The sequence below is a fragment of the Nannobrachium achirus genome (assembly GCF_963921795.1).
Source record: "Nannobrachium achirus genome assembly, chromosome: 12".
NCBI lineage: Eukaryota > Metazoa > Chordata > Actinopteri > Myctophiformes > Myctophidae > Nannobrachium > Nannobrachium achirus.
Genome location: NC_137832.1, coordinates 10,494,652 through 10,512,234, shown reverse-complemented (window position 1 = coordinate 10,512,234; position 17,583 = coordinate 10,494,652). Strand labels below are relative to the sequence as shown.

General features: G+C 45.0%; 1 protein-coding gene across 3 annotated transcripts in view; it reads right to left on the bottom strand.

Moving 5' to 3' along the window:
• The window catches only part of trpm3 (transient receptor potential cation channel, subfamily M, member 3), a gene marked incomplete at both ends in the record, with an annotated part of 489,702 nt that overhangs the window by 27,432 nt on the left and 444,687 nt on the right, over positions 1 to 17,583 (bottom strand). For all 3 annotated transcript variants that reach the window (XM_080739677.1, XM_080739678.1, XM_080739679.1), the window contains 2 exons: positions 6,419 to 6,547; positions 17,006 to 17,143. In XM_080739677.1, the coding sequence (XP_080595803.1) occupies positions 6,419 to 6,547; positions 17,006 to 17,143 (267 nt within the window). The remainder of the gene's footprint in view (positions 1 to 6,418; positions 6,548 to 17,005; positions 17,144 to 17,583) is intronic.

Here is a 17,583-nt window from a genome sequence, read left to right as displayed (position 1 = left end):
ACAGCAGATCTACAAGCACACAACGCCCGTTGTGTGCTTGTAGATCGGCTGTTTTCACTAGTTTATATAATTTTTAAAATGATAAATACAAAACAAACGGTTTTGGACGTACAAGGTTTCCACCCGACAACGACGAAATATAACTCATGTAAGGCTTGTCACGTGTCATGATCTGAAATGGCAAATCTTTGAGTAGCAGCAGCGCTATAGAGAGAGATCTCTCTCTATAGCGTGCAATGAGGGCCTCTCCATCTCTTTTTCCCAGGCTGAATCAGGGGCCCAGCACGTCCCTGCTCTCTTAATGTCTCATTCTCCCCTATCCCAGTGGTTCCCAAACTTTTCAGCTAGTGACCCAAAAAGTTAAATTATAAGACGTTTGCCCGTGACCCAAACTAGTGAAAATAGCAGATCTACAAGCTCACAACACGGCACGGAAAATCGATCTGCTAATTTCACAAATGTAATAAACATTTTTTTTTATGTATTTATTTAAACTGTTTTGATACATTTTATTTTATTTATGAAATACTTTTGAAATGATGTTGGAATACAAATAAGTGTAATGCCTCTAAGATGTAGTGGAGTAGAAGTCAAAGCATTGGAAAATTAGAAATATTCCAGTAAAGAAAAGTACCTCAAATGTGTACGTAAGTACAGTACGTACATACTTTACACCAGTTAATTACATGAGTTATATTTCGTCGTTGTCGGGTGGAAACCTTGTATGTCCAAAACCGTTTGTTTTGTATTTGTCATTTAAAAAATGAATTAAACCAGTGAAAACAGCCGATCTACAAGCACACAACGCCTCGCACCACGAGGCGTTGTGTGCTTGTAGATCTGCTGTTTTCACTACTTTTGTGCGACGGCCTTGTATGATGAAAAAATGTACACATTTGAAACTTGGAGATACAAGGTTTCTGCCCGACAGTGATGATTTACTTTGTTGGCTGCCCAGCCCCCCAAAATGGAACAAGGGCCGGCCTGGACCAGCCGCGAATGAACCGGCCGTTCGGGAGTTGCCCCGCTTTTCCCAATGACCAGCACGTCCCTGCGCTTTACACCACTGATGTCAGCTGCAGTGGGACTGGGAACGCTGCCAGAGAGCTGCATCACGTTTGGACTGACAAACATGGATCCGTTGTGAGTAGCGCAGGTACATCAGCCCTCTCATCCTGTTTCTATCCATCCTGTCGGATCCCCAGTTGAGAACAAAATAAAAGCGGCGGAGCTCTGTAAAGTATAACACTCTGTCAAACTGGGGTATTAAAGTATTTATAGTGTAGGAAGGGAAAATTACAGTGATTCAACGATAGCTTAAAGCTACGGTAAATCTCTGTGTGAAAATGTACTGTCAGCCTGTGTGGCAGCCTGGCCCTGGCACCATTCTTTGTGGAGGCTGTCACTGATTTACATTAAAAAGGGGAAGACCACCCATTTTCGATATTGAACTATGTCATTAATATACCTTAGAGGAGTTGTGTGGAAATAGAAAAAAAGTTCTCCCCTTCTGTGCTGCCTAGAACTGGAGGATTGATTTTGGGGTTTGTATTGTAAAGTACAACGGTGTGATGTCATCAAGTTGTATTTTACAATACAAACCCCCAAATCAAACCTCCAGTTCTATAGGCAACACAGAAGAGGGGGAACTTTTTATTTTATTTCCATACAACTCCTCAAGGGTGGGTGGTAGTGCTTACTGCTTTCCCATCTTGCTGCATGCCCTTATATAGTGATGGTGAGGAAACGTCGGCAGCCATCACCAATCAGCCTCATGGCCACGGATGACGACACACGAGAGAACACAATGCCAAGGTGGAGAGGAGCTTCATGAGATGGAGGTGGTAACAACCTCCTTGGTCTCAACACATTGCCACAGATCAGGATGGAGCGGACGGTAGATTGCGGCCGGGGGCAACATGCGGTCCACCCATGCCCCCATACGGCTTGTAAACATTGAAGCGGCCGCCCTACTGGCTAAAGCTGAAACTTCAGGCAGGGTGAAACATACATGCACGAGCATAAGAGCGCGCCGCTGGGGTCTACAATAGGGTTCAATGGACGTTGACGTCGTTCGTGACGTCATTACGTCTCGACGTCAAACATTTTGGAACCTAATTTGGTTCCAATTTCCCCCAGAATGCACCTGGATTCACCCACAATGCACTGGAATTCAGCTACTTCCGCATGCTTCAAAACGCCACTGAGCACTTGCATTGAAATGATAGCTGGGGGCGGGGCTGGTCCGCTCTCTATTATATATATAATAATAATACTCTATGGGTCCACTAGCACATTTTCCTCCATCCATCCATCCATCCATCCATCCATCTACCCACCCACCTGGTAAAATCTCAATATTTCTACGTTTCATTAGTTCGACTAAGGGTTAGGTTTAGGCATAGTAGCATTCACCAGGTTAACATTCACCAGGTTAGCATTCACCAGCGTCGGCAGGTTAGCATTTCACCAGGTCAGCATTCACCAGTGTCGAACAAATGTTACGTCGCAATATCGACATGCTACCCACCTACCTACCCACCCGTCCCACCCACTGAACTACCATCTGCGGAGAGTCAGTGGAGTTTGTGGATACCTCATACCTGTCCCCTCTGTCTGTCTGTCTGTTTTAGGTTTTTTTTCTATTTCCTTCCCTCATGGACGTGCTGGCCATTGTGAAAAGCGGGACAATTCCCGAACGGCCGGTTCATTCCCGGCCGGTCCAGGCCGGCCATTAGGAAAAACAATTAAAATAAAATCTCGGCCTTCGTTCCATTTTGGGGGCTGGCCGGCCAACAAAGTAAATCGTCACTGTCTGGCAGAAACCTCGTATCTCCAAGTTTCAAATGTGTACATTTTTTTGCAAAGCAAAGCCCTGCTTCATCATACAAGGCTGTCGCACAAAAGTAGTGAAAACAGCAGATCTACAAGCACACAACGCCTCGCGTTGTGTGCTTGTAGATCAGCTGTTTTCACTAGTTTAAATCATTTTTAAAATGATAAATACAAAACAAACAGTTTTGGACAACAACGAAATATAACTCATGTAATTGGCCCACTGGCTTGTCACTTGTCATGATCTGAAATGGCAAATCTTTGAGTAGCAGCAGCGCTCTATAGCGCGCAATGAGGGTCTCTCCAACTCTTTTTCCCGGGCTGAATCAGGGGCCCAGCATGTCCCTGCCTTCCCTTCTGCTCTCACTACAAAATAATGGAGCATGTATGAAAAAATACATGTGATTCTGAATCTCTACTGTCTGCAGTTCACCCAGCCCACTGTGTCTCTGTCTGTGGTGCTGAAATGGTCAAATCCCCCCTCTCTCTCTCTCTCTCTCTCTCTCTCTCTCTCTCTCTCTCTCTCTTGAACAGTAAGGAGTTGAAACCATGGCAGGAACAGGGTGTTGTAACGGTCAGAAATTCAGCAGGAATTCAGGCTGCAATAAAAACAGCCCTCACCCACAGAGCTCTAATGAAAACTGTCATGAAAGCTGTGTGACGATGAGATGTTAATTCAGGACTTTTGTCTTCTTGTAGAACTGCATGATGGAGGGTTCAGAATAAAAATGTACATATAAGTATACCTTGTCTTATCATCAGGCAGTCAAATCATGAAATCCTTAAAGCTGTTTATTCTGATAGACTAGTGAGTTAACCTCCCCAGTATCTATTTCTAATTAGCCGTATTAGTGGAAGAAATATGTAACAAAAATAGGCTAATGTGTTCACTTCCGGCAGAAAGCGTGAAAATTTGCACCCAGGGGTATTTTTGTGCGCCGAATTAAAAAATTGACGGTCCCAAGCACTTTTCCCCATGGGATCTGGTGGCTCTAATTCACTTACCATACTAGGGAAAAAAGACCCCCCAAAAAAGCTTCTTTAAATAGCATGTGAGGGGTCTATCTAGGGGGTTTTCATGATTCTGAATCCATTGCAAGCATTTGTTTTGCACGAAAAACATTCCTTGGGCAAGAAATGGACCCTACACAACTGTGAAAAGTGATGACTCATCACTAAACCATAGTTTTGTGGGGTCCATTTCTTGCCCAAGGAATGTTTTTGTGCAAAACAAATGCTTGGAATGGATTCAGAATCATGAAAACCCCCTAGATAGACCCCTCACATGCTACTTAAAGAACATTTTTGGGGGGTCTTTTTTTCCTAACCCTAACCCTATGGTAAGTGAATTAGAGAAAAGTGAATTTGAGAAAAGTGCTTGGGACCGTCAATTTTTGAATTCAGCGCACAAAAATACCCCTAGGTGCAAATTTTCACGATTTCTGCCGGAAGTGAACACCTTTTTCACATATTTCTCCCACTATATAGTTTAACACATTTACTGCCACGATCAAAAATCGATAATGGGTATTTCCTGCCACGCTATTTTATGATTTTCTTACCTTTTAATGTGCTCGCAGCGCGTCCATCATGCACGATGTGCGCGCATGGTCGCTAGCTCCACGTGCATGTTAGCGGTCAGAAAAAGCAACATTTTCATATGTCCAACCGGCCCCGAGCTACAAGCTAGCGAATTAGCTAATGATTTCCTCGGGAATGGACCGGCAGAAAGTCGAAAGAGAGAAATGGTCGTTTTCCTGCACTCAAGCTCCCTCAGCCCTATGTTCCCTCAGCCCTATGTTCCCTCAGCCCTATGTTCCCTCAGCCCTATGTTCCCTCACTCCCTAACAAATTATTATACCCTATGTTCCCTCAACCCTATGTTTCCCCCAGCCCTATGTTCCCTCAATTCCAAAATAGTCCCTATGTTCCCTCAGCCCTATGTTCCCTCAACCCAAAAATAGACCCTATAGACCTTACCCGTTTGAAGATATGTGCTCCAATATATGTGCAGAGTGTGGGTTATGGAGAAAGTAACTGTAACTGGTGCGTGCGTGAGAATGCGCTTGCTCTACAAAATTTTGCCATACCCGTCGGAAGATAAGACACACATCAAATGCACCCGGTGCATGAGTGACCCGTGCATGCAGGCAAACCACATGAGAGAGAGAGAGAGAGAGAGAGAGAGAGACTGCAGCATTCCTAACTGTGAGATTGGTGGGTGTGGGGTTACAGATCCCATGGCCTGGAGGAACGGACCGTTGCCCTGACAACAGGCTGAAGTTGAGTTGAACAGAAGTGGTATAAAAACGCGAATAAATAGCTTGAATTTGGTGAAAATGGAAATCGGGCTCCGTCAGCCTCTGTCTAATGCTAATGGCCAATGAAAAATGTGAAAATTGGGATCAGTTGCTGAAGAGATAAAGGTGGAAATGCATTTGTGGCTGAGTGACTGAGTGACTGACCGATCTCTAAAATTATATAATGGATGTTCCCTCAGCCCTATGTTCGAGAGTTCCCTCAGCCCAAAATAGACGGTGCCATGGCATTGGTCCGACATCTCATTGTTCCGATGTCCCATTAAGGGCGTCTTACTGGGCAAGGTCGTGCCATCTGTCTTGGCCACCAGTCTTGGCCATATATGGATTCTGTTGGTGTGGTTCCCCTAACAGGGCATCATCTGGGAATACCCATAAGTGAACTTTTAATTTATGTTATCCTTTATTAATATATATCGGACCAGTTACCCATATATGGAGATCCCTGTTACCCATGCATTCACAGATATGGCCTTAATAATGATGACATCAGGGATCTCCATATATGGGCATATAAAGAGTTAGCATTCTTCAGGTTAACATTCACCAGGTTAGCATTCACCAGCATCGGCAGGTCAGCATTCACAAGGTTAGCATTCACCAGCATTCAAAAGGTTAGCATTCACCAGTGTCGGCAGGTCCGCATTCACCAGGTTAGTATTCACCAGGTTAGCATTCAACAGCGTCGGCAGGTTAGCATTCACCAGGTTAGCATTCACCAGCATCGGACGAATGGGGCGTCAGAACAATGAGACGTCGGAAACAATGCCATGGGGGACTGAGATTTTTGGTCTGAGGGAACATAGGGCTGAGGGAACATAGGGTCCTATTTTGGGATGAGGGAACATAGGGCTGAGGGAACATAGGGCTGAGGGAACATAAGGCTGAGGGAACATAGGGTTGAGGGAACATAAGGCCGAGGGAACATAAGGCTGAGGGAACATAGGGCTGAGGGAGCTTGAGCATGGACCCTTCCTGCAAGCTTTAGAATGGGAGTCAATGGAGAATCGGGTTCCGTTTCCGTTTTGTCGGGGGCACTTCGGCACTACGTTACGATATATATTTTTTTGATATTCTTTAACCCATTTAGGCCTAGGATTATTGACTGCTTTAACTACTGAAAAATAGCAGATATACAAGCTCACAGCGCGGCACCGAGTGCCGCGCTGCGAGCTTGTAGATCTGCTATTTTTGAAACTTGTGTTTGGCAGTGGAAGCCTTTCGGCCAAAACGGGAAAGTGCGCGTGTACGTGTTTATTATCCACCTCTCTCATCTTCTCGATGCCGTTGGTGAAGATGTACGCGATGACGATCCACTCCTGAGGAGAAGGCCAGAGGTCCATCTTCACCAGGACGATGTAGTTGAACAACATCAGGTAGCCCACGTACGCCATCTGGTGGACACAAACACACCAACACGGAGGGTCAGTCACCTCATGAAGAACACTAAACATAACAAACCGCTCCATAGAGTGGCTGTGCGTGTGTCTGTAGCCTTTTTCCTCAGGGTTTTGCCATAGCAAAACGTGTGTGTGTAGCATAGCCTGTACATCCTAGACTCAAGTCCTAGTCTGAAGACGTTATGCAAGCACGGCCACCGCTCACTTCACATTGGGTGTGATTTTTATTTTGTCGCTAGATAACATTATATAGTGATATAGGGGTGTCTCCCCCCTCACCAGGGTTCTGCTAGCAGCAGAATCTGTCAGCATCACTGCCTTCAACATGTAGTGTTGTTGTTGGTATAGGAATAAACACAGAAGTGTTTTTTCAACACATCAACACTCTGGCTGTACTGCAGGGGTTCCCAAACTTTTTTGTCTCAGGGCACCCCATGATTTCTTTTTTAAATCCAAGGCACCCCTACATTATAATTCTCACTCCCAGCACCTTATATTTATAGCATATCGTTGTTGTCGGGTGGAAACCTTGTATGTCAAAAACCGTTCGTTTTGTATTTATCATCTATAAAATGTACTAAACTAGTGAAAACAGCAGATCTACAAGATGTACTAAACTATCTATAAAATGTTCTAAACTAGTGAAAACAGCAGATCTACAAGCACACAATACGAGGCGTTGTGTGCTTGTAGATCGTCTGTTTTCACTAGTTTTGTGCGACAGAGGTTTCTGCCTGACAGTAATGATACGTTGCGAGGAAAACGTTGAGATAATAGCCATTTTGGTTAGAACTGACTGAAAATAACTGAGTACTTCAAGTTTAAAATGATACTAAATATTTTCTCAAGTGTCCAAAAAAAATCCAAATATTATCAAATGATCTCGCGGCACCCCTGGACTGCCGTCGCGGCACCCCAGGGTGCCCCCTCACCCACTTTGAAAACCCCTGCTGTACTGCATCTCATCACTTTCATTTACGTGTATATGACATCGTCATCCCATCATATTAGTCTATGGATGACTTTGGCAGCTGTGGCTCAGGGCTACCAGAAGCTTCATCCCCCATTCAGACACTAACCCTATATCTAACAATAACCTCTATGGAAGTTTCGCCATTCAGATAATTAGAAGTCAATGTCTGAATGGCAGCATGTCTGAATGGAGATCGTCCCCCCCCCCCCCCCCAGTTTGATACCACGCTCCCCCAGAGTTAAGCCCTTTGCACACAGGCGCGTTTAACCGCACGGATAAAACAGACAATATCATTTTTTGAAAAGAAAACAATTATTCTCTACGACCTCATGCACACCGGCTCCGAATTAGCCGTGCGACGAGTGGCTGCCGCCGTGCGTTTTTTTCTCGATCGAACCCAGTTCGATTTGTGCGTCTTGTCGCATGCGGTAAAAAACTCATCACTCCTTTTATGACTCCTTTTTGGATCCGCAGCGCCGATTCCGCACAGCCTTGCACACCAAATCCAATGCGTTTTATTCATGCCGCAAACGAAAAAAACGCAACTGTCCTGTGTGCAAAGGGCTTTACTGTCGAAATGTCCTTGAGCGAGACTCTGAACCCCTAGTTGCTCCTGATGAGCAGGTTGGTGCCTTTTATGGTTTCTTCCGCCATCAGTGTATGAATGGGTGTGTGAATGGGTGAATGTAATGCACGATCTCTGTAAAGTGCCTTGGATAAAGACGCTACATAAATGCACCATTTACTTCATTACCATCTCTATAAGCAATTATAAGGGCAACTCCCCAGTCAAATTTAATTGACCGATTCTTTATTGGAAATCAAATTCCTATAACCTCCACCCCCAGAGCCTGCCGCTGCCACACTTTACTGGCCCTTGTCCGTCCACGGTGTTTGAGGAGGATGGCTTTAGTTTTTATTCTCTGGGGTCCTCCATGGAATCACCTGCAGAAAGACATTAAACTGGAGCACTTCATCCCCTTTGGGTGATTCTAAAAGTTAGCTTTGGATTTTATAAACAGAGGTCTACAGCTGTTTTTACTTGGGTTTGTATCAATGTCTAACCTATGTTTTTGCTTTTGTTTTGTACTGCATTTTAGGTTGTAATCCCTGCCTGATGTTGCTTCACTGGCCAGAGCTCCCTTGTATAAAATACATAATAATCTCAATGGAACTCACCTGGTTATATAAAGGAGAATTAAAAGCAAACAGACCTAAAACAAACATCATCAATTAATATGTGAACAATATCAGGTTATAATAACAAACATAAAACTGTCCCATTCACTGGCACTTGCTTTAGCCTAGCTGTCCCATTCATTCACAGTTGTCTTTAGCACCGTCCAATTCATACTTATAGTTGCTTTAGCCGTGTCCTATACACTAAAGCCCCTATCAGAGTCGGTACCGCGGTGAAGAGCTATCCACCGCGGTGTAGTCTTTTTGAGTCATAAAACTACAACGTTACGTCATTCCTCGCGGTGAAGAGCTTTCCACCGCGAGTCCCAACACATCTCTCTGTTTTTACTATCAGACAGTTCGGCCCTTCACCCTGTTCACTGATTGGTCGACCTGGACCAGTCAGTCACAGTGATAGGACTTCACCGTGACCGACTATGATGGCCTCCACTTGTTTTCTCACTTTAGGTGGATAGCTTTACACCAAAAATTTGCGGTGAATAGCTCTTCACCCTGGACTCTGATAGAGGCTTTACAGTTGCTTTAGCCCTGTCCCATTCACCCACAGTTGCTTTAGCCGTGTCATATACACTCAGTTGCTTTAGCTCTGTCCCATTCATGCACAGATGCCCGCCGACACCGTTCTCTCCCTGAACAGCTATGAAAGCCTGCTGATTTACAGCACTGTTACTGACACTGCTTGGATTACACTCTCTTTCCAAGCGTAGGGTGTCATAAATGATCTTGTGTGACGCGCGAGAGAGAGACAAGCGCAAAGAGCTAAAACTCGAACATGCAAAGTGAGGAAGCCTGTCACATTCTGTAAAAACAGTGAAACTATGCCTCATCGATAATAAAAAACGTACTGTAGTTGCTGTCGGGCAGAAACCTCGTATCTCTGTAAACCTGTGATGTGACAATCTAACTATTAATTTACGGAATGTCTGTCTGTCTGTCTGTCCGTCCGTTCGCCGTCTGTCTGCATGCTGACATCACTGATACTAAACAGTGTCGCCACCACGGTAACAGCCGCATGCTGAAACAATGCCCAAAATACTAAACAGTGTCGCCGCCATGTTAACAGCCGCATGCTGAAACAAGATCCCAGATTTGGAGATGAGCCTACTGACATCCATGGTAACAGCTGCTTGCTGAAACAATTGCCCTAGTTTGAAGATGAGCATGCAGACATCACTGATACTAAACGTCATAGTACTGACATCACAGACTGATTCAACGGGTATTGCACAACTGGACGTCAATGGTTCTCCAACATTACTTCTGAGACTCCTACATTCAATCCCTCATATACTGTGCACACCCCCCGGGCACAGGACTAGTAAAGCTAATTCCGATTCTTTGTGTGATACTGTAGTATCATAGACTGAAAACAATATTAATGGTGGGAACCCATTGGTTTCTATGCTCCGAAAATGAATCTTTTTTTGCCCTTGTATGGGACGGGTGTCGTCATGTTTTAATGGGTATTAAATGCTATTGGCTGCCAACGGTCATGAGCAACAGCAGGGATACTTGGGTAAATGTGTTGAGCCAGCCGAAAACAAAGCACAAAGAAGAATCATCACAAGCCTAGGATCACAAGCCCCTCATACCTGCTTTAACATCAATTATAACATAAATTGAATCATATTTTCACAAAACGCATATCATGGTGATTGAAACGAGGCTTTAAACTAGCGACAGGAACCATAAAGTATTCATGACAATGTTTATTAAGGTAAGAAAATCTAATGTAAAAGTTCGGGGGAAATTAATGGAATCCTATGGAGAACATGTTGCTTCTGGTACCAGAACAGCGCAACTATAGCGGCCAATCATAGGAGCTTTTATTTCCGTGTTTGCTTCATTTTAAATCCGGACAACTGGCCCCCTGAGTATGATCAAGTAGGGCGTTCAATTAGATAAACCCAAAAAAAGGTAGAATATGGAGATAAGAGGTTTCTGCCCCGCAGGCCCGGATTTATATAACATGAGGCACCTGGGCAAGGGGAAATAAAGAGGCCCTCGTGCGCGCGCAAAAGTTCCACCTCCGGTCCACCTAACCACACCGTGAACTCACCTCCGGACCGGCCCGTGACTGTGTATCCTCATTGGAAGGGTCTAAAGCGGATACAGAAGTGGGGTGTGTGTGCATGTGTGTAGCCTATGTGTGTGGAAAGTACCGGATACATAGAGTGGCCTGTGGGCGGGCTTTAGACTGCACTAAGCTTTCAGAGCAGCTGCAGTGCGGCCAGCAGAGCAGAAGCTCTCAATGTTATTACCAAAATAAAACAAAATGTACAGTAACTAAACACAAATATCACTTTATTTGGATTAGGCCCCCCCCTGAGGCCCCCGGGCACGTGCCCACCCTTTGTGGTAAGTCCGGCCCTGCTGCCCCGACAGTAACAACATCTAGTTGGGAGTGAATACAGTTCACTGCCTTCATTTCTTTCACTCAGTCAGTCAGTCCGTCACTTTCTAATCATTTCACCCGTTCTCCATTGCCGTGGCAGATAGTGACAAAGAATGTTCAGCCCTAATAAAAGTAATTACGCAGACTAGAGTGTGGGTGTGTGTGACAATATGAACTCAACTTGGTGCATGCTGCTAAAACATTGGCTCCATTTCATTACTGAAGCTCTCCTTGTCTGCGCTGAGCTGTTACAATTCAAAGTGGATTTCAAATGGGCTCATTGGATTAATACACGCGATGAGATTGAAAAAGTGACTCGCACCAGAGGACGCTCACTCAAAGCAGAAGTGTCGCAATTCACTCTGGAAGGAGCTTACAAGCGTCTTACTGAGAATCTGACTGAGAATCAACTTTATCCATTTAAGCCCCGTTTTTACTTCGTCATACAATGTCTGTCACGTAGCGAAAATAACCAACCCCGCGGGGAGTAGGGGTGCTGGGGGGTTCGGCCCCAGCCCCCACTTTGAAGCTATGTTCAAAGCAGTTGTCCTCAAAACCACAAAATTGAATGCTGCTCTTAGAACACATTACATTACAAGGACTATAAAGGGGCTCTCATAGTATATCACCGCAGTGTAGTCTTTTAAAGTCAGAAAACTACAACATTACGTCATTAGCCGCGGTGAAGGGCTATCACCGCGAACCTAGACATCTCTCCTCTGTTTTTACTTTCAGACATCTCCCCATCACCCCGTTCACTGATTGGTCGAACAATCAATTCTTTTTAAAGGACTTCCCGTGGGCCTGAAAATAACCAATCTATAAGCTCGCGACACATCTCATCGCGATGCGTTGTGAACTTGTAGATCGGCTGCAAGTAACCATGATTGAACGGAAAAAACGCAACGGTCCTGTGTGCAAAGCCCTTAAGAAATGAAAAATGACACCAGTGACATTTGGTTTTATCTGTAAAGTGCTGGTCAAAGCAGCCACGTGGCCTATTAGGTCAGGAGCCTATAGGCTATCCCCTGTTTCTGTATAGCATGAGGCAGCTTGAAGTAGAGCACAAGAACTGTATACCTCCTGGACATGACCCGACTGACCTCTCATTGACCTCAGGGCGAACACTCTGACCACAAGGCCACTGAGCAGGTCGCATGTAACGTGCATGCACAAAATCCTGAACAAAATCCTGAACAGCTGCTCACAATGTTACTTGCACCATTGCACATATAGGCAAGTGAAAGACATACAGTAAAGACATCATTACCAGCCCTCAGAAGTGTATAATACTGTAACTGTTGTTCTACCTGTCCTATACTTATATATTATTGTCGCTGTCGGGTGGAAACCTCATAATATGTTACTTTTCAGGATTCAAATTCGAAAGCATCGAAAGTAGCAGATCTACAAGCTCAAAACACGTGGCTTCCCACTGCGTTTGGAGCTTGCAGATCTGCTACTTGTAATGCCTTTGTGTGACGCTGTAGTAAGTGGGGGCATTAATCGGAACAGAGAAAAAAACACAAAAAGTTATGTTATGGAGATGAGAGGTTTCTGCCCTGGCAGCAAGGAAATGTACTTTGCCATGTTCTGCAGAGCTTTAATAGCTCTGACCAGCACTTTACAGGGTTCTCCCAGCGTCTCTGGAGTTTCCACCAGGCTCACTGGGATCCCCCCGCACAGATGTGATAATTATGACATTACGACCCCAGAATTGGCTGCACCTGTTCAGTTATGAAATTTACATGAGTTTCTCTCTCTCTGCGCCTCTGCCTCTCTCTCTGTTTCTCTCTCTCTCTCCCTCCCTCTCGCCAAGGGTCGAACTGAACGGAGGAACGGGGAGAGTTAAGAGTCTTCATCAGCATTAATAAAGGATGAACCGTGAACGCTGTGGCGATCGGGGCATGTTCTCAGCGTCAGGCTGGCACCAGGCCACACCAGGTATTAGTGGGTGAGTAAAGAGTATAAAAGGGCAAACACACCACGGACCGAAGCACTGCCTGGAGACACACACTGTTAGCCTGCAGATACGTTAATTTAACAGGGATTTTTGCAGCGTACACGTCCGTTGGGGTCCGTTTTTCTTTTACACTGTAAGAGAGGTTATTTCTATTCAGGGTTGGTTTAAAAATGTAAAACTCAGCTGGGGACGCCCTCTTGAATCCACTTAGCGCTAGGGTGACGGAGCGGTCAAAATGGGCGATGTTGAACCCAGTTAACTTTGAGCAGGGAGCTCTTGGGAGGGCTCCCCCTTTCTTGACTTTTCCTAAATGTCATATTATACGTATACTGTACATAAGTCTCTTCTAAAAAAGAAAATCCTGGGAACTGAATATGGACAAATCAAAAGCCGGCAATTTGCGGTCACACTGATCTGCGAACAAGTGATAAAAAAAACTGTTCTTTAATTAGGGCTTGTTTTTAACCAAAAAAACGTAATCTGGGAAAGAAATTTGAGATATATGGATTTTTGCAGCAAAAATCCCTGTTAAGATCATTCTTTTACACGTCCGGTGATTTATTTTTTACACTGTAAGAGAGGTCACAGTATATGCTTCCGAGCGAGCGTACGTTTTTCACATGTATGTACCTAGACAATGTCTCTAAGTGACAATAAAGTGAAACTGAGTCTGATCTGATTATGAAAAACTGGTTAAAGTATGAAGAGGTCATGTAGTTCACAGCTCGCCAACACTGATAACGCGGCACGAAATTCATAAGAAAATGTTAGCCAGTTGCTGCTTGGTTCAATTTGTACACACTCAGAGTTAAAGACCCTGTAAAGGGTCCATTTGTACCCCTGGTGGACCCCGGATCCAACGTTGAGAAACAGTTGACCATACACAATAACAGTGAGGTTTGGATCGACAGCGAGTCGGCTGAGGACAGGAGCAGGGACGTGCTGGCCATTGGGAAAAGCGGGACAACTCCCGAACGGCCGGTTCATTCCCGGCCGGTCCAGGCCGGCCATTAGGAAAAAAATTCCATTCGTTCCATTTTGGGGGCTGGGCGGCCAACAAAGTAAATCGTCACTGTCGGGCAGAAACCTTGTATCTCCAAGTTTCAAATGTATACATTTTTTCACAAAGCAAAGCCCTGCTTCATCATACAAGGCCGTTGCACAAAAGTAGTGACAACAGCAGATCTACAAGCACACAAGGCGTTGTGTGCTTGTAGATCGTCTGTTTTCACTAGTTTAAATCATTTTTAAAGGGATAAATGCAAAACGAATGGTTTTGGACATACAAGATTTTCACCCGACAACGACGATATCTGAATTGTCACAGTCGCTGGAGTAGCGGGAACGCCACCGTCGCCCCCTGCAATGTTGTGGCCCTCGGCTTGGTACCCTAGACATAATTCGGCCCTTGGGGAAAACTAATTGGGGGACCCTGCTGTAAAGGGTCCATTTGTACCCCTGGTGGACCCCGGACCAAACGTTGAGAAACAGTTGACCATACACAATAACAGTGAGGTTTGGACTGACAGCGAGTCGGCTGAGAACAGGTGGGCGTGTTGCGCAGGCAGCACTGCAGCCACAGTGATTGGACGTGATGATCTCTCACCCGTGGCGCCAATCAATAAGCCTCCATTACAAAAGCCTTCAAACTCTGAAGGAACCCCTTTCTCCGGGCTAACAACATTTTTAATTTCATTCCTGCTCACAAAAGAATAAGAGGATTTAATGTTCCAGAGTAGCACACGTCCCAGAGCTCTCCACCGGCTCCTTAACATTCCAAGCACTCCACACACACACAGTCTCACACACACACACACTGTGGTAGTAATATTTATAGAGTAACTAATGTGTGTACTTGTTTTCCTTCCATTCAATCTCATTGAATGAACGGTCAACCAGCCTTCAAAGTGCACATGCCAATTCAACTCAACTGTCAACCTAACAGCTGAGTTCTCTCCCCCATCTACATGTATGCTTGCTCTCTCACTCTGTCAGCAAATCTGCACCCTGTGTAGCTATTTGTATGTTGTCTTTATCTTTAGTACACAATCCTTATAAGAACATGTTTAGAATAGCATCTGTGTCAGAAGGGACTATAAGAACTGTAGGATAATGGTACAGGGGAGGCTTCTGCCCCACGGGGCCCAAGCTCTGGCCATGGAGGTCAGAGCTCTGTCTTTTGTGTATGCTGACACTCTGTTCAACTTTTGCCTCTTTGATGAATAAACCTTTGTCAACTCTTCAAATCCTTCATCCTTTTTGAACATTAATATTTATCTACAATAACACACACACACACACACACACACACACACACACACACACACACACACACACACACACACACACACACACACACACACACACACACACACACACACACACACACACACACACACACGTGCACGTTCAGTAATTGTGAAACAGAGCAGAAGTTTATAAATCACTTAAGGCATCTTATCTATAGCGGGCCGTTTGAAGTCACTGATCTCTTTCCTTACTGGAGCTTTAGTCTATCATTTATGGAGTTTATTTTATTTTACCGATTTGTTTAAAAGGGACTACACCATGAATTTCACATTTTTCAATTTTTTCTCGTTTTTTGGTCTTCCCAGTGTCTCTTCAAGCACACCCCATGAAGCCTTGAATTCGTGGAGATTTGATATTTTTTTTTTCCCCGCATAACTGAGTCAATAGTTTGTTGTCTAGTGGAGCCTCCTAATGACAGATGACTCTTAACCATTTGTTTGCCTTGTGTATTTTACGAAATGAATCAAATCTAACCTCCTGTCGTTTTGGACAAAACATGCTTTCTCAGAGTAACCCAAAAGCGGATCCTAATTCATCGCCAAACCAAAATAAACGTATCGCTCATTTCACATTCAATAAAAAAAGACATTTCATGAGCCGAACTACATTGAAGACTGACCGTGTCGTAGGGCATTCACGAATAGTGATTTTTAGTATTCGAATTATTCGACTTCAAAGTATTCGAATAGTCGAATATTCGACAGGACTGGCCAAACTGTCAAATATTAAGTAAGCAAGAGGCGAACATTGTGAAAACAGCCGATCTACATGCTATTTTCACAATATTTATCTGCGGAACCGAGTCACATTAACACATCGGGTGCCCCTGGATTGAGCCCCATTTATCTCCTCTTGCTGCCCAGGCCCACCACCATTGTATTGAATCCGGCCCTGCTGCGTCAATGCATGCGTCATGACGTCACTTGGTCACATGAGCGCAGACAGGATGTTATTGTGTAACTTTCTGTATGTACCAGTGTTGATCCTAGCTGTTCATTGCCGATAAAAAATTGGACATTTTGCCGCGCCCCGCCACAGTTTTAGCCATAAAACAAACATCAGAGATAAAGGGCGTTAAAGATGGGGAAATGCATTGGAGTACACGGAGAAAAACGGCCGCGCGATGCTCTCAGCGTCGACTCGAAGCGACTAGTGGCTAATGGGCTACATCCAGGCGCAGCCCCAACCTAACGGTGAGATTTAAAGTTAATACTGTAAATACAGTAAACACGTCAACGCGTCGTGGGCCTCCCGCGACATCAAAGAGATTGACGCGTGGGCACTCGCTGTGTTAAATGTAATACCTACAAGCGCTTGTCAGGGTTGGGGTCCCCAGTTCAAATATGTTTATTTTGGGGGTCACGGCCTAAAAAGGTTTGAGAACCCCTGGTATAGAGCATTAACAAATTCATCCACCAGGGGCATTTACAACTCATTCTTATGACTTCCTATCTAGCCAAGCTTTATAAACTATATATTTTTTTAAAGAGAAAACAAACAAACAAACAAACAAACAAACAAAAAAAAGCGAATATTCGACGGTGAACAACGTCGAATAGTGACTTTGATATTCGAATATTTGAATATTCGAATATTTGGTGAATGCCCTACCGTGTGGAACCAGAACTTGACGATGGGGGCGTTGTAGAACTCGTAGACCTTGCGTCCCAAGGGGATGAGGCGGTGGCGGCTCTTCACCTCCTCGATCTCCTTCTTCCGCGGCTCCGCCGCCACCTTCCCCAGCATGGCCTGGTGGGGGGAGGGAGGGGCAGGGGGCGGGGCCACGCCAGCACCGCCGCCCACACACAGAGCGCGAAGGGGACGGAGGAGGGAGCAAGGAGATGACAGGGAGACACGATGTGGGGGGGAGAGAGAGAGGGGCGGCGTGGACAAAACACAACGACAAGGAAAAAGACGAGAAGAAACGTGGGGAGAGAAGAGCGAAGCGTTCCGTTAAGGGGCGTTCCTGAATGCTTCCACGCTGTCATATAGTGGGTCAGTGGTGGGACGAAGTACTCAACTCCAGTACTAGAGTCAAAGTAATGGATACTCCTGTGGTTCAAATATCACTCCACTACAAGGGAAAGTTGCTCTGTCAAATTGGTATACTCGACTTATAGGGGTTCAGACCACAACATACCCCCCCCACACCCCCCCTAAATGTGCCTTTTTTCATACATGTTCCTACC